Here is a 20,551-nt window from a genome sequence, read left to right as displayed (position 1 = left end):
ACTTACGTGTCCCATCGAAATCTGATCAGGAAGAGATAATTCGCAAATGGCAGATGGAAATGAGCGTTGAGAACCTCACCCAGGTTACTTGTGCAGTTTGCGCCAAAAGGACGTTCAAGGATGATGTTTCCGTTGTTGACCCTAGGCAGATCAACCTGGAGCTTCTGCGCAACGATAAACTTCCAAAGCATGTCCTTCCACGGACGTATAATTTCGTGGCCTACAAAGAGGCACTTCTTCACCCGAATGGGCTTTTACTACCACAGCAACGTGGTCCCATGCGGATTTGTCTGGCATGCATGAAGGATCTGAACACTGACCGGATGCCAAAATTCGCGTTATGCAATTGGTTGTATTATGGTCGGGAATCTCTTCCCATTGCCGTCAAAAGAGCGTTCGACGAAGCTACACTTTTCGAGAAAACGCTTATTTCCCGCGTCCGAACGAACACCATTTGTGTCAGATTTGACGCGGTCAGGGATGAGCATATTGATGGCGAGAACACGTACAGGCAAGGAGCGAAAGGAATGAGGGGCAATGTTATCATGGCACCATTGAACATCCCCAAGCTGAATTCCTTCCTTCCACCACCGCCTGAGACTATTCGCGATACATTTTGCGTATTAGTTACTGGCTACAATCAAAAGCCGAGTCCAGAGACGGTAAAGAAGTACCAACCAATCTTGGCGCGTAAATCTCGGGTGAAGACAATGATTGAATTCTTACTTGAATGGAACCCTCATTACAAGGCAGTCGGAGGATTTAAAGGGTTCAGCGCTGAATATCTTAATGGGCTAATGGAAGGCCAGGAGGGCTTCCCTGAGTCCGTGGAAATTGCACATATGGGAAACAACGCTACTATGGCCAAAGCAACAGCGGGGTACGTTGGGGCGGGGGATAATGATGATGATCCGGGGTGTATCCTGATGGAGAATGTCGGGTTCACACTATCTGATGACAGTCCTGTTGCGCTTCAAGATATGAGGGATCGCGCGGTCGCGCGGTGTTTGTCGGGGAAAGGGTACATTGGTATTCGGAAAGGTCAACTACCGATCCCCGATTTCGACAATCCTTTCATCTTATCCTGGACTCACCCCTACATCGACCCTTGGGGCATTGGGGGATTCCATCATCCAGAAAGGACTCGAAAGATCAGCATGCAAGAACAGCTGAGACACATGATGTTGATGGACGATCCCGTCATTCAAAGTGACCTTGAATTTGCACTGGTTTTTTACAATGTTCTGCAGAAGAAGGCCGTATCGGAGACAATCAGATTCAATGTGCCCGAGAGCAAAAGATCCAAGATCACTGAGGAAATCTTGAACACAGACCGAGAGGTCTTGTTGAAGCTTTCTGAGAAGTATAAAAACGACCCAAAATACTTCCCGACTTCCCAGTCCGAGAAGAAAGTTCTTCGCACTCTTCAGAGCCTTGGATTGCTATCCAGAAACGTGCTAGGTAGTGCTGCTCAAAAGCTGGCTCTGAGAAACCAGATTCGGGGTATAATCAACAACAGGGGCGCTCCAACGCTATTCTTGACACTGACTCCTTCGGACAGGGATAACTTCTTGGTGCATGTTTTGGCAGGGAGCCCCTACAGCGTGGAGGACCTTCTGAATGGATCACATATGCCGGATAAGAATAAGAGGACTAAATTTGCGAACGAGCATCCGGCTGCTTGCGCAAGATTCTTTGATGTGATAGTCCGTGCTTTCATTTGGATCATCCTCGGGTATGGTCAGGAGCAGGGTCTTTACGGCAAGTGCGAAGCGTATTTTGGGGTGGTAGAGGCACAGGGACGAGGAACACTGCACATTCACTTTCTGGTATGGTTAGCAGGGCATCCCTCTCCTGAAGAACTTAGACACCGCATGGCTTCCTCGCAAGAATACCGTGATCGCTTGACGGAATGGCTGGAATTTGTCATGCAGTCTAATTATGCAGGGTACGAGCCCCGGTCCAATGTTGCTAATTTAACTCGGCAATCCGAACGCGAGCTCGTTGGGAATGCTGGCTTGCCACATCCCGGAACTGTGCTTGGTCCCGTATTTTCTACCCTGCAAAGGAAGGAATTTTGGGAAGAGTACCCAGGGTACCTCAATCGACTACTGGTTGAGTACAATATTCATGTCCACACACCTACTTGTTGGAAATATTTGAAACGGGGAGAGCCACACACGGATGCGAACTGCCGGCTAGGCATGGATGGCGAGATGCGAGCTAAGACAATAATTGATACGGAGACCGGCTTGATTAATGTCAAAAGAGAGCATGGGAGGATGGCGTATTTCACTGCCTTGGTTATGTTTTTGTTCAAGGGAAATATGGATATCCGTTACATCTTGTCTGGAGAAGACGCCTCAAGTTGCATGTACTATGTGACAGATTACATCACGAAAGCACCGATGACAATGCATGTTGGTCTTTCGGCTTTGTCGTATGCAATTCAAAGAGTGGATGAGAAGCGTAAGGCAGTTGAACAGAGCGCTACCGATGGAAACTCGAAGCCAAGTGCTATATCAGCCGTGACGACCGCAGTGAATTGTATGACAGGGCGGCAGGAACTTTCGCAACCGCAGATCATGAGTTACATTCTGGGTAGTGGTGATCATTATACTAGTGAGGTGTTCAGGTCGTTTAATTGGGGTGAAATGGTGCGCTTTGTACGGTTGTCGACAGATCAGACTGGCTCTGGCTCGGATGAGAACCTCTCCGTCGTTTTGACATTGAAACCTGAAGGAGAGATTTCAGTTTCCAGCCAGCGGTTGGACTACATCCATCGACCAGTGGAAGAGGAATTTGAAATCCTTTGTCTCTATGATTTTCTGGCTTTCACCGAGAAGGAACAGTTGAGGACACCTTCCAAGAAACGCACCGCCGAGCAGCCAGGGCAATCAAACGTAGTTGACCCTGAATCGCATCGGGATCGTCCGGAGGTTCGTAACCTGTCTGTGAAACAATTTTCTTCCGTCGAACACCCTCAATATGAATCTCATGGTTTGCGGTTGAGAAGGGAAGGTCTAGTTCCCGTCCTATTGGGGCCAAACCTCGCACATCGGGAAACCGAAAAGGAGAGATGGGCTTGTGATATGCTAACTTTGTTTAAACCATGGCGAGAGCCAGTGGAGCTAAAGCCTGCTCCAGAAGCGTCGTGGTACGATAATTTTCGAGCATTTCAGCCAAAGCTTTCGGCCCGTCATCTGAAGGTTATTGAAAACATGGCCACTTTAGCAAAGTCGCGTGAGAGCCGCGAGTTCGGATCAAAGTTTAAACGCAAAGGCCAATCCTCCGGAGGCGCCCTTGTTGATGAAGAGCTGTTAGCGGATGTACTGGGTGACTCTGAATACGTTTCAAACCCAAATGCTTGTGTCTATGGAACGGTAACAGCTCCGAGTCCTGATGGGAACAGCTCAAAGGCTCACGGTGCAAAGCGACGGCTCCAGGAGCAACTGACTTCTCAGGTGGTGGATGATTTTGAAAGGTGCTACCCAGAAGACGACTTCATGGATGTTGATCCGAAAGAGAATCCCGAGGTGCAGCTGGCAGACGAAGAAAGTCTGGAACGGGTTCAGGCCTTAGTCAACACTTTGGCGCAGGAGAAGGCGGTCCAAGCTGCGTTCAGCCCAATCCCGACAGCATCAGTCAATGGGAAGAAGAGGTCTGAACCCAGGGAATTTGCGCCTCCTGATGTAGGTCTGGAATCAATGGCCCTTGACCATCAGAACTGTCGTCTGTCAGTAGCCATGGGTCGGTCAAAAAGTGATGACCGGTGGAAAATTGCTGTCGACCTGATAGAAGAGAGGAAACTTGGTGACAACACGGAGCAGTTGCGCGCATTCCTGGTAGTTGCAAAACATCTCATCGACGGTGGTGAGCAGCTTTTTTTATTCATTAACGGCATGGGCGGAACGGGGAAGTCCTACGTCATCAAATCCATCATCATGTTATTCGAACGCCTTAACCGTGGCTCACAACTGCTAGTGGGAGCTCCCACCGGAATTGCAGCAGTGCTCATTGGTGGACACACCCTTCATTCGCTTATATTGTCTGGGATCGGAAAAAATAACAGCGCGAAGGATAAACTCATAGAGAAGTGGAGGGATGTCTCATGGCTCATTATCGATGAAATTTCCATGGTTGGTGCCAGCTTTTTCGCAGAGTTGAATGCGAGAATAAAAATGGGAAAGGGTCAGGATCCTGCAAGTCGAGACAGCCCTTTTGGAGGCGTCAACGTTATTTGCCTGGGTGACTTCTGTCAGCTGAAGCCTCCGCGACAAGTAACATTGTTTTCTCATACCATGTTGAATCCGTCGCAACAGGAGGTGGATAGCTCTTGGGGAATTAATTCTATGACTGGAGCCTACCTGTGGAAGCAATTCCGGACAGTGGTATGCCTGAAGAAAAATCAACGGCAGATCCAGGATCCAGTCTTTGGAAAGGTTTTGGAAAATGTTCGTATCAAGCATTGGAGATCCCCTATACAGGGAGAAGTTTGGTCTGACCAGAGATATGTGCAATATTTTCGTCAACGGCAGATTTCAAATGTCCTCAAAAATAGACCTGCAGAGGTACCCTTGTTTTGGTCAGCTCCAGTAGTGGTCGGGATCAAGGTGGTTCGGGATTCTGTGAACGCAAGATTAATTGAGTACCATGCTCGGCGAGCGGGCGAGCATGTTTACATCTACCACTCGCGAGATATGATGTCAAGAAAGGAGGTTCCGGCACTATGGCGGAATCGCCTCTGGGACTTGCCCGCTACAGAGACGTCGGATTCTCTTGGAAGATTGCCGCTATTTGTTGGGCTTCGAGTTATGGTGACTGAGAACGTGTTATTGAAGCAAGGTATTGTCAATGGTGCCGAGGGCCATGTTGTAGGCATCGGGTACAGGACTTCTTCTGAAGGTGTCCGCCATGCAACTGTGGTTTATGTCAAAGTTGATGGCAGTAAGATAAAGCTTTGCGAAGAGCTGGGAACGGGTGTAATACCCATGGTACCGACACCTAATCGAGTGAAGTATGATTTCCCCCAATCGCTAGGCGGTGCCAAGGGATTCACGCGATACCAAATTCCTATCATACCTGCATACTCCTACACTGACTACAAGAGTCAAGGGCGTTCACTCGACAAATGCATTGTCGATCTCAACACTGCTCGAGGTCAAGGTGTTTATGTTATGCTATCCCGAGTCAAGTCATTATCTGGACTGCTCATTCTTCGCCATTTTCCGGAGGGTACATTGTTTCAACGGCTTTCAGACGAGCTGCGACGGGAGCTCGCACGTCTGGCTGAGCTTGAGGAACAGACTCGGGAGGAATGGAAAGTGGAAGAACTAACGTTGCTGTGTCAAGACAAGGACTAATCCACTTGCATCCGTTAGAATCAACCTCCTCACTTCCATGCGAAATCAGTGTTCACCTCATTCGCCGCTTGCACACTCACATTACTCCGAGTCAAACAATTTCGGGCATCATGTGACATTTCGGTTAGGCCTCCACCGTCTGCAACAACAATTCACCACAACTTGCTCAGCAACATCGATTCGTTCCAATCCCCTCCTCCTCGAATTTGCTTGGTTGCAGCAAACAACACCTTATTAGGAAGGCGTTTCAAGCTCAGCTGGACCGTCGAAGTTGCTCCGAACCTGCGCTCCGAACCAAATTCCTTCATCTTCCGGGGTCGCGTCATCTTCCCAGTCTTTGATTCAAAACTGAAATATTTAAATACCGCCATTCTCTTTCCAAATCATCCCATCTGCCGTACACGACGCCAAAGGCCTTGAAGTTCCATCCAACACGCAATTATCCAGTCATGGCCATCCGAACTTGAAGCGCATTATCCATGTAGGACTCCCAATTACGAAACAACGACATCAACCTTCGTTGGCCCTCTCGCCGCCCACCACTATTTCTCCATCTCTTACTCCCTGACTGTTTCCTTGGAGGTGCCAGGCATCCCAGCATCCCACGGAGTCGCGAGACCGCCACGATATCCGCCCGTTTTCCCTCGCACTTGACAAACGGAACTACATCTCTTTCGCACATCCAGTCAAACCCATTGGGCTTAAAGCTTACACCTAGGCTGGCCGAACTGTACTGTGTTCTATTTTTCTTTCTTTCACTCCTCTGGTCACCACCACCTAGATTTCGTGCCAATTTGGCCGCATTGCTCGCAAGCTTGGCATACAGTTTATCACATTGGTTGCTACCAGATTCCATCGATCACTACACCGTTCAGTGGTTATGTCAACGCGTTCCCGCTTCTCCCCCTTCGATTCCGAGGCATGTTACCCCGTTGTTTCTGCCAGAAACTGCTCCAACGCCATCCAGCAATTCAGACGCCTTGTAGGACGAAGATGTTAGCCAGCTCAGTAACCTCTGACATCAAGATCCATTCACTGGAGAGGTTGGAACTGAATTTCCTCATCTCTGTATGTACCTCCTGTTTTGTTCCTTGACAATAGCTGTTATAGCGCGCTAATGCAATATGAAGATACTTGCGGCGGGAGGCTCCTGAACCTCAGGGCTGTGGATTCATCGATTCAGCAGTACACACGCGATGAACTTCTCGATTACTGCTCCATATGCAGCTTCTCGCCTATCAACTCGATCGCCCACCCCCGCGCGTTGAGCTGTTCTTCACTCATATCATCCCGACGTTCCGCACCTTGCGAGGGAGGGCCACGATCCTGGTCGTCCTGGAGTCTCAGCAAGTTGAAATTTGCCTCATCACCTCGCGTCCAATTCGACGTACATGCCTTAGCGTGCGAAGGTCCTCTTGGAAATAGTCTGGGTGCACCTTTGCTCGCCTGATAACCTTGACGATTGCGACGGTGGCCGCCGCCCTCGAAGTCTCATGCACCTGTATGACTTGGCAAGGACCGTCTTTGAAGTAAAGGCCAGTGACAGAGTCTGTAAGCAGGTAGGCAGATGTATTGGTCACTGTTCCCGGTTACTCGAAAAAAAGGGGGAGGGGCGCACATTTCTTTTTGATAATATCGCCGACTTCGTACCTAGCGCGACGGGGTGAGCGGAAATGATAATGAAGGAAGTGTTGTTAACACTGACATGTTGTCATAGAGGTAGGTTGCTCGTTTGTTGTGGTCGCTGTTACCTTTCCGTGGAAGCTTGTGGGTGATTTTGCGACTGTTTCGAAAAATGCGTCTGCAGATGGTTACTTTAGTATGTATGGCCTATGTCTTCCAAACGTGGACCCTGCAATGTTTAGAACAATCAAGGCACCGCTCTGGCCACGCACTTTCTGAGCCTGCATGATCGACGTCCTTTAGCCGTTTGGTTCCCAAATAGGGACGAGTCCACTCTAACAAAGAAACCAAGAAAAGATCGGCTTCGCAGGCGGGTTCTTCATGAAGCTCGGCACGTGGAAGGCCATTACCTAACTTCGATAGTCCCGCTGCCCAATGTGGTTTCCCGTGATTTCCTGATTTGTTTCGTCATTTTGAGTTCTGCTTAATTGAGCCAGTGACGTAGGTCACCGATGCCCAAGATTGGATCTGATTGGATCTGTTGACCGAAACGGGTGGGCATTTTTGATAGGGGATCCAGACCGAAGACGAGTATAGTACTAATTCAACCTCATGTGGTCAGCCATATCTCATTCTCATTCTCATTCCAGTTGACCGCACTGCCCACGGTTGCATAATATGACCAGGCGGGAAAGTACTGCGCCATAGATGATCGATTGACCATCCTTGTCAACCAGTCGGTTGGGTACCTTTAGTTCGAACAAAACTAATGAATTACGTATCAAAACGGGGACGGGTTGCACTGCCATCCACTGGCGATTGGATCGCGCTGTCCAAGGTTGTCCAAATTCCCAATGCCCAATGCAGCTCAACTTCGATGCCTGAACGCGTATACCCCTCGGGGACTTAGATTGTCTTTGTTCCTATTATAGTAAATCAATTCCCGGGCTGAAAGGCCTTGGAGCATGTGCCAGTGCAGTGGGTATCTTGGACAGCGCGAGCCTCGATCAAATTGAAAAAGGGACACTCCCGAATATACCAAATCACGTGGGAGGATCCGTTCGTCATGTGCGCGATTTTTGGGCGCGTTTTCTTGAATGTAGCGGGCGATATTATCTCCTTTCGCGGTCGCAAGGGCAACGTTCTATGGTCGTCAGTTACAGTTACATAGGTAGAGGAGGGTAGAGAATACACAGGTATATGATTTTTCGAAATAGCCCGGGGAGAAGACTATCTCAACAGCGCTGCCATCCTGATGACTCAAGATCTACTTCGTGAGTGGAGCTTCCTATCAGACTTGCAGGTTGAGCCCTACTGTAAGTAAGATATTGTTGTTGCGTTTGCTTAATGTGACGCATGTACACCTCCTGGTGCCGTTCAGCCGGTACGTCTGGAGACATACGAAATAGATTGAACTGGCATGACATGCCGCAGTGGCCAAGGAGGATCCCGAATCCATCGAGCGGTGTTGGAAGTAGGTGTATATGCAGCCAGGATCCGCACTATCAGTTGGTTGTAACCTTACTCGGTGATAGATTACTGCCGATGATTCCCTCGTCAACGCAGATGACACCCGAAGAGGAATCCCTATATAGCCGAGCATTTCCACAAATCCGTAATCCATGGACTGTGTACCTGTGAGAGGACATGGAGTCCCTTCTGCCTTCCTTTGGCTATTGGAAATTGCAGTTCTGTTCGATCCATTGTATATATTGGAGGTCTTTCGAGCTATGAACCCCAAAGACCTTCAATATATACAATGGTTCCCATTGATTTGGTAAAACTTAATGATGGAAAACATGCAGTAGCCTCGTTGAACCAACGCTGATAACACGGCTCATGAGCAGGTGGCGTATTGTAGTTAGACTCTGTTTCAACTCCGCGCCAACATGGTTTTGATTCTTGAATGATTCGAAGGTTTCTGGTATATATACCTGTCAGGCATGACTTGTGAATTCCAACCCTATCTTGCATAAATCTCTCCATTGATTTTCTGGTGAGAATGACTGAGATTTTCTATCTACCCCCAGTCCTCTAACCAGCACTATATAGCTATAGGTACTTGTCGACAATGGGAGCAGACCGAACAGTTTCGAGAACAAGGACCCTATTGGGTCACAGTGGCCCCTATCCTCAGCACAGAGAACAGCAGTCAGCTCTACCATTGTTATCCAGTCCCCTTTCCTCTCGAAGGACCTCACCACGACGCTCTTCTTCACGACAATCGACCTTTGTAACTCCGCAACTTCCGAATAGCATACGTTCCACAGTCCCATCTACGTCATCCACGATCATCCCCGGTAGCCGCAATGGCCCGCCGTATCCTAGCACCGCCCCTAGCTACGACCAACTTCGCTTTTCGATCCCATCCCACTTTATCACGGAAGAACCGGAAGATTGGTCGAAACCAAAGGCCTGTGCTTCTGCTCTTCCAGCGAATCCTTCTCCCTCGCCGCCTGAGTACGAAACACCATCTTTCCGAGGGTTATCCCCCTTTTTGGAGAAGAATGACAAGTTCAGTCACTTCGTCACTCGTTTCCTCGAAGAACCCACGGGGTACCTGGTAGAGAGGATCACCGGACCATCAAACCCTGGTCCACCAGGACTGGTGGCTAGGAACACGGAGGGTTACACGGATATCGTTGAGGCCATCGGCGTGCAAGTTTTCCGGTTCTCATTGACCCAGCCGCAAGTACCTCAAGTTGTCGAGGTTCCATATGAGGTTGTTCATGTTTTCCGCGAATTCCGAAACCTTCCCAAGGTGAATCTCTGACTCGTACTTTCAATGAACCCTATCTGACTGCTTCTTATAGTCTGAAATTCACTCCATGTATTTCGTCATCACGTCTCCCTTCCACTTTAGCATGGACACTCCATGCCTGTGGGAGTATACATCGGGTGGGCGTTTTGTCCGGGAAGAACATCCGATTTGCCAGAAAGACTGGAAGTTCGTGGTGAAAGCCAAGCGCACGGGCAACGGCATTAGCAACGGCAACGGCAACGACAATGACAATAGCAACAGCAACAGCAACAGTAACGGGAAGGGCGACGAGAAGGGCAAGGGCAAGGAGACTGAAAAGCCTAGAAAGCACGAACACAGGAACAAGTATCGTTTTAATCCAGTTTTCCTTTCATTGTCTGGTACGTTCCCTACTCCGCGTTTCTATTCTTTTAGTAACCCTTTACAGACGCGGATATGGAAAGTCCAATCAGGCAGACAATCTATTACTGGGACAGTAAACCGAATGGCGAAGTCCTTTCGGAGGCGGTGATTGAGTACAAGTTCGTTGACGAAGGTAGCTCGAATTAGTTCCTTCTCCCGTATGCGTTTCGTTACAGCCTATGTTTTTTTCTCGAGATTCCGCTTGCATATATGATCCATATGTCTCCATGTCTGGTGTCTACAGATACAGGTCGCGACCAATATTAACAGACCTTGCTTCAGCTGCAATCTCTTACTCTCTTCGCGTTTCATGCCCGGCACAGGTGACAATAACACGGGTGGCCGTGACTGGACTTGGGTATCGAAGGGCAAGGCTTGGAACGACCCCGTTCGATTTCCAAGAGTCCCGGAAAGCTTGCTTAGGTCACCACTCAACGCCTTGGATGTCGACCACTCAGAGTAAGGCAAAGCACCGCTGATGGTTCCCGCACGCGTGGTTTACAGGAGGCTGGTGGCGGCGGAGAGCCACCATGTGGAAGGCGAATGAGATACGCTAATAAGAGCGTGCGAATCCCCCTTTTTCCCGACCATAACGAGGAGTCGCTCAATCGAGAGAGGATGAGAAAGCCGAGACGAGAGACTACTGATTAGGAATGGATCATTTCTCGTAGACCGCTGTCTTTTCTGGCGATCGGAGAGAAGACTGGGGCCGCGTGCCGCCACTAACGGACATGGCTTTAGCATCTCGGATGTTCCCGGTGCTGCCTGTTTTATCTCGACACCTCCCATGCCACGTGGAAATTACGTTGCCAAGAGAAATGCCCTTGCATCCTCTGTATTCGTGGCGGCTCATATTCCTGTCGCTGCACTGTTGTATTATATCTTCAATGAATGTGCGTCATCTCAGGTACAAAACTCAGTTTTGTTTAAATGCTCTCCCTCTCCCCTGTTTCGTGTCTGCACCGACTTTCACGTATGTACCATCGCAATGACGAAGTCCAACGCATTGCTTTCCACGCTGTCCCCTCAAGAACTGATGGCAATCGCTACCAAACATGATTCAACAACCAACGTGCGGTGCACCCTCTTCCCAACTCGGGGCACCCCTCTGGCCGTTGACGTCCCTATACATGTTGGTTATGAACATCTATCTCGCCCGCTGGATGTTGCCTCCGATCTTTTTGTCGACAACGACGAGATACATCACCGTGGTCCCAGCGACCCTCGATCCTTTGTAGCGCTTGTCAGTACACCACCTGAATCCAGCCAAGCGCTTGCAAGAAGATATGCTGTTTTCTTCTCCCACTATGTCAGTGCCTCATTTGGTAGTAATTGGGTGTTCAAGTTACTGATTTCTTCTCAAGCGTCAAACCACTCTTAGTAACAATGAACATCTCGAATCGTTGCTTTCCGGCGTTACAATTAAGGGGAACGTTTTGGTTGTCCAATATAACGCCGACTTCAGAGTTGAACACATCGATGAGGCGTACATTCGGCTTTATGAGTACATCGCAGCAACGTGAGTGTCACGCTCTGACCCTTGATTTGCACCCACATACCTCTTGCACACAGAACAGTGCTGTACTACGCTCACCGATCTCAATATGCCGCCATCCCCTGTCAAATTCGCACCATCCTGAAATCCTGGCCTGTTGCTCGTAGTCCTCTTCTCCATCGACCAACACAACCTCTCCTATATCGATCACCCCTCAAGGTGCCTGAACTCATTGACCGCATCGCACGATTTGTTCCTTTCGAACACTTATCGTTATTTTCGTCACTCTGCACCCAAATTCGCGTTTGTACTCAGGTCCATGTCAGGAAAAGGATTCAACACCTCTTATCAGGCCACCTCCGTGACCATGAGTTCCTCACCTTTTTGGCATTCCTCCATCGGACCCGTGCTCTCGTTGTTGGTGCCGTTCCTCGCCTCCTGCTCACAAACCAAACCACGCTCGTCCAAGAGGCCGATCTGATGGTGGACTCTGAAAACGTCGACGAGCTCCATGGAGAACTGCAGAAACTGGGTTATGGCAAGGGCAAGACATACCTACCGCGTTCCTGGACCGCTGACGGTACGGGTAGGGTCACCCAGTTCACAAGAGATGTGCGTTTCTAGCCCCTGCTTCCTTTCCTTTTGCTGACTCATCCAGGCAGGTATCGTCCTTCAGAGTGATCGAGAGCCGAGATTTTAATGTCTTTGCCACCCTTTTCCGCTCCGGAAACTCTCTCCAATTCAACGCCATATCCAGCTCCACCGTCTACTCCTTCTTCCCCTTTCACGTCCTTGCCAACACCGGATTCTCTCGTTACCAAGACGCCGACTTCATCTCACACAACCCCCACAGCATTCTATCTCGCAGTAATGCCACCTGGTTCTCTCCTTGTGGTATATATTGCCCCAAGAATCCTCGAAAGACCCTCCAAGACCCTGGAGCACTGACATTTTACTGGAACACCCCCCTCCATATGGACGACTCGAGTCCCGATGATACCTTCTCAACCAAGCGCTGGGGTTTCACGTCACCAACACCTTCACCACCGCCCGACCCCCCATGTAAGCTGGAAGATCCCGACTTGGTACCACGACTCCCGTTGTGGGAAGATTGGGAAGTAGTGGTGTATTGGAAGCTGTGGTCGAGTTGCTCCAACCCCTTTTGTCCCCATTATGATCTGGACAATCGAGGATCTGTGAATACGCCTCCTAATTCCCTCACGAGCCCACTGGTGGAGGGAGACGCATCCAGCCCGTCAGGATCCGTCCAGCTCGAGGATTTCACGGTTTTATCCCCCATCTCGGAGTCTGCCAACGGCATCTCATTAGATTAGATAACCGCAGTGTATGCCTGTGATATGAATAACTCATTGTCCTTCAACTAGCATAAAACGTGATGACACTGGTTCGCCGTCTTAGTAAGAAGCGCTGTACATGGCACCGGGGTGGTATTCGGACCAATGTAAGTATGCAACGTCGAATAGTGTGCTCAGCGTACTTCAGCTTTTCCTAACAAATTGGGCTGATACGAGGAGGGAAGGGTATTCTTTTTAAAGGGACATCACTGTCCAGGAGGCGGACCAAGTTTAGAACAGTAAAAAAAAAAAAAGAAAAAACGAAGGTAAGATTCCAGGCTCACGTCTGGTATGTTACAGGGTAATACATAGTTACTCTAAGTGAGCGCGATCGGCTTTCCCTGTGAAACAAGACTTCGGAACGGTAAATATAAGTGTGCAACGCAGGTCGTTTGTATATGTAAAGCTCCTGATACGACTTGAAGAGCTCGTTGAACTCGTTTTCGTCTGCCCATTTGCTTGCCGTCAGCCTTTTCAACGATGTGGATGCGTTGTTCTGCTCACCTATCGTGGGCTGGAGCCATGAGTAACGATCCTTTGGGTTTCTTGTCCAACTACTAATACATCTTGGTGGGGGGGAGCGAAATCGGAAGTGTAGATTGAAGGGAATCGGATATTCACGATGGAAGGTCTCGGTGGCTTCTATCGTCGCTTTTGATTTGGTTTCAAAAAGGTAGTCCTCTCTAAGGACGAATGTCGGATAAGGAAAGACGGATATCGCCTGTCTGGCCGTAACAATGTTGACCATGGAGGCTGTGAATGCAATCAGTGTCCTGTCGATGAATCCTAGGCAACTTCCAACATACTGCATGCCGCCGTGTTGACTACGTAGTCAATCGGATCGCCGTTGGTGATTATAATATTGACCATCGTGACAGCTCCGTTGGGCCCGGTCTTCATGAAATGAAGCTGGTCGAGACAACGGAATCCTCCCGCGGATGGGTCGAGCGTTGCACCAACACAGCTGACGCGTCGTTGGGCCTTCTTCCACCCATCTGTTGTGGTACTGGTCCCTTCAAGGAAATACCCGTTCTCGAGGAGATGACGCGCCAGTGATTTTGCTCCCGCAAACCGGACATAGATCATCAATGGCTTCGATAGGTCCGGACCAAGTCGATCAAGAAAGCGTAGAGACTGAAGGCCAGAGCAAACTGCTGCCGCGAGTTCCATTATCACAAGGAGCATCTTCGGATTAAGCATCCAAGGATCAAGGAAACGATAGAAGCACCATATCCTGCTCTCGTATACCCGCACAACCCGGGCAAGCCGCTTTGAGGTCCTTCCAAGTGCGATGGTAGCACTGATAGGAAGTGACCCCATCACGGCGAGAAGAAGTGGCTCCGTCATTCCTGCAAACCAGCGCTCAATGCTGGACGCGCCTTCGGGGATGTCGAGTTGAATGTCCATGTCAATGGGGCCGCCACTGAGATTCGATAAAGTATTAAAGGAGTGTGAAATGCAATCGTTGTTATTGATATATCGCATGGATTTCACTTGGACCTTATCTCTCCGATTGAAAAGCGGTGGTCGCATAAGGCCACTCTCCTGATTTTCTATCCTTGTCTGATTTGATTTACCCCCTTCTGGCCGACTATATCCGTCCAAAGAAAATCTATCCCCTTTTGGGCAGCCAAAAGAAGAAGGAAGTGGATGGATTAGGCAACCGGGTGTGCAACTCGTCACAGAGGCCAAAAGGCCAGTGCAGCGTGTTTATTATTTAGAAGGTGGGTGGGGGTGGGGGAGTGGGATAGACCAGATCCAAGAGCCCTCAACTGAAATCCCACTGGCCACCGACTACAGATGCCCGCTATTGTTTTCGACTACAACTTTGGTACGTTCCGCGATGATTCTCCCAGTTAATTCACCGATATGTTAGGCTGATATCCGCAATAGTGTGCTTGTGGGACGGCCTGTCAGCAGAGCTGCAGGACGAGATCATTGGCTACCTCTCCCTCAGGGAGCTGCATCTCTTGTGTCAGTCTGAAGACCGAGAGAACCTGGCTCGCGATCACCTGTTTCGCCGAGTTCAAGCTTACCTTGGGGAGTGGGGCCTTGAAATCAAGTCTACTCTGTCAGTTATGGGCGCCACCAATACTGTTCTGTCCGGTTCAGTTGGAACTGCCGTTGTCCAAGGTGATTTGGACTGGCATCCCAATGACCTTGACTTTTACACAGTACGCGAGGGGCTCGAATCGTTCTGCGAACACCTGCAGGAGCAAGGATACAAGCAACATCTGATGAAGGAGAAGGACTATGGAGAAATGCGTGAAGATGGTCAAGAGGGAGTGGGCTTAGACTTCCTGGGGTTCCGGAGATACGTCCATGGGGGCTTGGACCGCGTGTTGACGTTCAGAAACGAGAATGCGAAGAAGATCAATGTTGTCGTCTCTTGTTCTGCTTCGCCCTTCGTACCTATCCTATACTTTCATAGTACAGTCGTAATGAACGTCATTACGGCTGATGGAGTAGGCTGCTTTTATCCGGACACGATACGTTCGCGAATAGGTGAGTTCCCACCTGTTTTACTATATGTATTTCCTTTCTAATCTCATGGACTCTTAGGAATTGTTAACACCGGAATGGCCGTCAGCGGTCAGCCGACAATGTTTGAGCGCAGGGAGAAGGCGCTTAACAAATACAGAGACCGAGGATACTACTTTATCAATGCCTGTGACGACGTCAGCGCCAAGATTCGCCATCTTACGCAGGAGGATGTCTTGTGTGTAGCCTTCTATAGACATACCGCAGTGACGTTTCTACCACCACTGCGTTGGCGATTGGGTAGCTCAGGGGATAAGGGCTGCGCGGGGTACATAATTGTGGAGGACGGCGACGATATATGCACCTACTCCGCTGGTGCAAAGACAACCATCATTTCCAAGAGTAGATTAAACCTCTGATTGAATGCGTTACGTTACTTATGGAGCATCCAGTGTTCGCGCTGTCTGGAATGTACCCGTGCCACTGGCGCCTGCAGGCTAACCCCATTTATGTCATCTGACCCTTCCGATCGACCTCATGTTGGACTAGGACCAATTTGGGCAATAAAGCCACGTTTTTGCACTGACTCCGTGCCTTGCGGCAATCATCAAACTGTTGACGATTTTTGTCCATCAGAGTGAGTGGCTTCTGAATGGAGTCGACTGTGAGAAGGTGAACATGGAGAGGGATCCATTCCGTAGTTCTCCTCTTTTTTGGGGGACACACCAATCTTCTGGCGTAACAGGATTAGTCCTTTTCAGATCCCACCGCTCGCGCAAACTTGGCCCTCAGATGGTAAGTGTTGACCTTGCGACGAAGCTTCAGTGATTGACGGATAACCGATAGGAGCTCCCTCCATGGCAGACGCAGTATAGGCTTCGAGTCGAAGCCCCCGGTTGGGGCAATGACTTGTGAGTTGCGCCTTTCAATTCTTGAAGGCGAAATGTGTGGCTTACCCTTCGATTGCAGGGACCACGATTTATCCATCGGTAAGTGACATCTACGCTTTTCAATGATAAACAGAAGGAAGTTCTCATTACTGGTAAACCAGGTTCAAAGATTCATCAAGTCCTCAAGAGGGCAAAGAAGAACATGCTGGTCACAGGCTCGCCGTACCCATGTCGATCGCTTTTTCTGTCTTGGTTTATCTATGGAAGGCGAGGTGTACTGCGAACCCCCGAGCAGATTTCCTGGAGATTGAGCATGATTACAGGCAAAGGTGACTTCTGTAGAATTTTGAACGACATTTGTCGCTTAATTATTTTGCCCTTAGGCATCGTCTGGAAGAAGTGGACCTCGAATGAGAGACCCGTTGAAGACATGCACCTGGATGCGGTCGTTGTTTGCACTACCTTGACCATGGGCTACGCCGTCCCAGCTACTCCAGAGGTCTCCGCCATTCGCTTGAGTTCCAATCCCAACCTGGTCGTTCCATTCAGTTGGTCGATCAGTCCTAACCTCAGGTGTTGGAGAATCCACATTGAAAGCCCGTGGCTTCTCAATACTCGTACTCGTTTGGCCTTGTTCATTGACGATGTGGCCGTGATGCATGTGGGGTTGAACTTGTGTGTTTATCAGGTGCCATGTGTCGAGGGCACTCCGAGGCACAGCGGGTACTATTTCAACGTCTTCCATGCATTTGGCGACAACCTTCGGCAGGAATTGCAAAAAAAGCCTGGTACATTCTTCACCTCTCATTTCTCCGGTGTTCATTGCTGACCCCTGTTCACAGCATGTTCCACAACCCTGACAATTGTTCAGACTTTGCAGCCGTACTCCAAGGCGAGTGATAAGGTCTTTGCATTGGTTTACGAGTTGTCGCTTCCTGTCCATGGGTTAGGTCTTGCGGACGACGGTAATGTGGCCCCTCAATCAAGGCCGATGGCCCATGGCACAGCGTTTTCAGTTCAGGGAGACAGTTCTTCCTCTCGACCAGACTCTGGGAGAGAGACTGGGGCACCTCGGTTTCCGCCACATGAAAAACTTCGATTATCCTATTTAATGGCGAGTCCAATGACGTAGAGTAGATGATATCGGAATAGCTTGAATATGGCATCAAATTATGACTTCTCGGCGCGTTGCTCGCTGCTGTTGGAGGGTTTGCTGCATTTCAAAAAAAGGTCCGTCCGAAACGCAAGTGATACCCACATTGACTTGTATTGACAGACCAACGACCTTTTGTCGCAATTACTACAGAAGGGTCGATTTCCATTGCATTTAATCTTTCTACCTGTTTGTCAAGAGTTAGAGAGAAATTGGAACGCGCGATCATTGATTTCCTTCCCTCTACAGAAGATGCAAGCCATCGCGGTCCTGCGAGGTGTGCGAATGGATGGGCCCTTCATGGGCTGCTGTACAGTGGTCTGGGTGTGCGTCATGGGAGGCTAGAGCTTTCGTGTTGTTCATCGTCTGTGTCGTGATACGCGGGTTTATAAACTTAATATCAAAGGAGATAGCTCAACGCAGAACCTTCCTATCGTGGCGTGGGCACGGTTCCCGCTATAGCTTATGGGGAAGAATCCGCATTCAAGTTGTGGAACTGTAAAATAAAATTGTGTGGTGGATATCAAGACCGTCTCGGATGCTAGGTGTCACTTCGTTCTTCGGGGGCAATACGTATACACCGCCGCCCCAAATTATGGTGTAAATAAATTCCTTGTCATTCAGTCGTCCCATTCTGCCAGTGCTGCTAGCAAAGGGTCAACGGGTCCGTACCACTCTATGCTTACTGTAAGCCAGACCCTGGGATGAATGCAGACCCATATAGAGCATACAGCACTGTCAGCACAAGACGGCCTCCCTCTGGGTGCTGTTCTTGAATTACACGTTGCTGGCCCCTGGGTTCTTTTTCGAATACGGCGGCAGTTGCACCCAAAGCCTATTGGAAAGGTCTCCACTAAGCCCATGAAAGGATAGAAGGCTCCACTTTTGCAAATTTTATGGTCAAGACAGGTGTTATGTTCCTCCGCTGATGTCCACCGGTCCGATTCCCTGTAAACAAGTGGGTAGATGCAGGAAGCTCCATTTTCCAACTTCTGGAAAAGTGGCCTTGAATGATTGAAAGGCACATTCTGAAACAGATCTTAAAATGTTCTTAATCAATGTTCAATGAGATTAAGCATTGTCACACCAAATTGGTTGCAATAGGCTCTGGATCGCGCCCATGTAACACGTTGCATTGACAGAAGCATTAACCACAACCGCAACCACAATATCATCCATGTTGGTGGCCTTTAGGCTCGCAGTAGTTTAAAGGCCACCAACATGGGCGATATATGAAGACTGGTCACTCTCAAGAAGGAAGAATAGTTGCCAGCATTCCGTTGGTAACAATTCAACCGTGGGAGTTATGAAAGACACAGATGGAACCGGCATCAACGTGTTCGGAACCTCCGTCATATATGGCAAGTGTCTCTCTCGCCTTGCATGTACATGAATCTTGATTCGAAGAGCCAAAAGACCGAAACCGGAAAGCTTTGATGGTACTGTAAGGGCCCTTTATTCCCAACTGTCATGTCCTCCGCACATCATTCCACACTGTTGCCTACCGTCCACAATGCTCAGAGTCCCAGACTGTTTGCTCACAGTAGAAGCTTGCAGATATGCCTACTCCCATCACTGGCGGATGCACTGGGTAAGTTACTTTTGGTCAAGTGGACCGCGACAATCAAGTACGCCTGACCTTTAGCCCGACACAATGTTACTGGAATGATGGTTACCTATAATCCTCACTATGCTTCTACCACAGAAATCTACTGGAACGGTGGGTTAATTATCTCGACCGAGTTGCGTGTAGTTGTCATGTCGATTATTGCCGTTACACAGACAGTGTGCGGCTTCGTGACCTTCGCGAGAATAACCGTTTCTAATCGAGGTTGCAGCGTAACGCTGTATAGTCTCGTAGTTCCGAGGATTCCGTGGCGGAGGAGCGAGAAGCTCACTACGGTAAACTCTACACTCAATTGTCGCCACCTGTCAACATCACCACCCGAACTTTCCTCCCGCCTTCCCCATCTTTTCTGTGGAATCTTGAAGTCTATTTCTCCAGGCAGTTAGTACCGCCACAGATCCAGGTCCGGGCGAATCCTTCCCAGGGTTCTCTTAACCACTTGGTGCGACATGCCAGACACATTGCCTTGGAACGAGTTCTGACGATCTTGGTGTCGTTGAATGCCTACCATTTGCGCTTACAATCATGACGACTTCATGCATGAGCTGGAATCAATCACCGGTGTGAGCGGAACGTCGGATAGAAGTGTTTTGATTTCTGTCGGCCTCTTGCACCATCTATGAGACGAGATGGTTTCTTTTGATTCAATTCGACGCGCCGACGCGACGCTTAGTAGAAGCCATGTGATGGTTCGCGAGGTCCGGCGTTCGACCCTTGGTCATGTCAGTTTGAGTCGCGGCACGCGCCCCTTTCATTGTAACTGCACTTTAGCGAATTCGACTTTGCGGGTAGCCAACTTCATGCCGCACCGCTCGGGACCAAATGTTATTCTGGTCTAATGTCAAGGCCATGTATGGGCGTAGAAGCGAGGCTTGGGCGTAAAGTTGCACACCCAATGCCGTCCGATCATGATGTAATTTTTACCTGTACCTATACCTATCAATTGACACTGAGTTATGGACAAGCGGGGAAAACTACCCTGCCACACGGACATTGTTTTGATTTGGCCATTTTACCTCCGTGGTCACAGCCCAACGCCAGAATAGGAGAGAATAGGGGATTGCTCCAATTGGTCAGATCATAGATCAAATGGGACTTCCCCTTCCTCCGCGTTTGGCCATCGCATCTCGGCGTCAGTTTACTCCAATTCGGTTGTATGCACGATCCCCAAGGAGTTATACCCAATTTTGCTTGGCCAAATGTAGCCATTCCATCAATTCAAACACAAAGTAGAACTGATCGTCAATGGGGGTATGGTATGATTGTACATTGAAGAGGAGATTCTCCAGAGTTGCGCTGACCAAAAGCGTCAGGTACATCCTATCTGCGTGGAGAATCCTGAAGTATTATACGATGCCTTCGCGTTGCGATTTCTCCGAGAAGGTATAAAGTAGAGAGACA

At 49.3% G+C, this 20,551-nt stretch overlaps 7 protein-coding genes across 7 annotated transcripts; 5 read left to right on the top strand and 2 right to left on the bottom strand.

Moving 5' to 3' along the window:
• Positions 1-59: 59 nt before the first annotated feature.
• Positions 60-5,363, top strand: CC1G_08120 (hypothetical protein; the record flags this gene model as incomplete). The annotated part of the gene is made up of 4 exons (XM_001837514.2): positions 60-880; positions 962-3,692; positions 3,726-4,391; positions 4,539-5,363. The coding sequence occupies 4 exons, from the start codon at positions 60-62 to the stop codon at positions 5,361-5,363; spliced, it is 5,043 nt and encodes a 1,680-aa protein (XP_001837566.2).
• Positions 5,364-6,572: 1,209 nt separating this feature from the next.
• On the bottom strand, positions 6,573-7,273 carry CC1G_14700 (hypothetical protein; the record flags this gene model as incomplete). Its single annotated transcript, XM_002911225.1, has 5 exons — positions 6,573-6,698; positions 6,755-6,912; positions 6,982-7,013; positions 7,069-7,146; positions 7,215-7,273. The coding sequence occupies 5 exons, from the start codon at positions 7,271-7,273 to the stop codon at positions 6,573-6,575; spliced, it is 453 nt and encodes a 150-aa protein (XP_002911271.1).
• Positions 7,274-9,057: 1,784 nt separating this feature from the next.
• On the top strand, positions 9,058-10,296 carry CC1G_01477 (hypothetical protein; the record flags this gene model as incomplete). The annotated part of the gene is made up of 3 exons (XM_001837513.2): positions 9,058-9,747; positions 9,800-10,127; positions 10,175-10,296. The coding sequence occupies 3 exons, from the start codon at positions 9,058-9,060 to the stop codon at positions 10,294-10,296; spliced, it is 1,140 nt and encodes a 379-aa protein (XP_001837565.2).
• An 841-nt stretch (positions 10,297-11,137) lies between these two features.
• CC1G_01476 (hypothetical protein) lies at positions 11,138-12,978 on the top strand (the record flags this gene model as incomplete). Its single annotated transcript, XM_001837512.2, has 4 exons — positions 11,138-11,458; positions 11,514-11,668; positions 11,722-12,256; positions 12,307-12,978. The coding sequence occupies 4 exons, from the start codon at positions 11,138-11,140 to the stop codon at positions 12,976-12,978; spliced, it is 1,683 nt and encodes a 560-aa protein (XP_001837564.2).
• Positions 12,979-13,785: 807 nt separating this feature from the next.
• CC1G_14699 (hypothetical protein) lies at positions 13,786-14,406 on the bottom strand (the record flags this gene model as incomplete). Its single annotated transcript, XM_002911224.1, has 1 exon — positions 13,786-14,406. One exon carries the CDS (start codon positions 14,404-14,406, stop codon positions 13,786-13,788), a length of 621 nt encoding a protein of 206 aa, XP_002911270.1.
• A 393-nt stretch (positions 14,407-14,799) lies between these two features.
• On the top strand, positions 14,800-17,502 carry CC1G_01475 (hypothetical protein; the record flags this gene model as incomplete). The annotated part of the gene is made up of 9 exons (XM_001837511.2): positions 14,800-14,830; positions 14,893-15,504; positions 15,562-15,718; positions 16,242-16,275; positions 16,327-16,391; positions 16,450-16,469; positions 16,532-16,699; positions 16,754-17,158; positions 17,213-17,502. 9 exons carry the CDS (start codon positions 14,800-14,802, stop codon positions 17,500-17,502), a joined length of 1,782 nt encoding a protein of 593 aa, XP_001837563.2.
• Positions 17,503-19,036: 1,534 nt separating this feature from the next.
• CC1G_01474 (hypothetical protein) lies at positions 19,037-20,067 on the top strand (the record flags this gene model as incomplete). Its single annotated transcript, XM_001837510.2, has 4 exons — positions 19,037-19,114; positions 19,377-19,531; positions 19,824-19,872; positions 20,014-20,067. 4 exons carry the CDS (start codon positions 19,037-19,039, stop codon positions 20,065-20,067), a joined length of 336 nt encoding a protein of 111 aa, XP_001837562.2.
• Between the last annotated feature and the right edge of the window lie 484 nt (positions 20,068-20,551).

The sequence above is a fragment of the Coprinopsis cinerea genome (assembly GCF_000182895.1).
Source record: "Coprinopsis cinerea okayama7#130 chromosome 5 map unlocalized cont3.5, whole genome shotgun sequence".
NCBI lineage: Eukaryota > Fungi > Basidiomycota > Agaricomycetes > Agaricales > Psathyrellaceae > Coprinopsis > Coprinopsis cinerea.
Note: the sequence above shows the minus strand (reverse complement) of the source record. Positions and strands in the feature narration are given on the sequence as shown.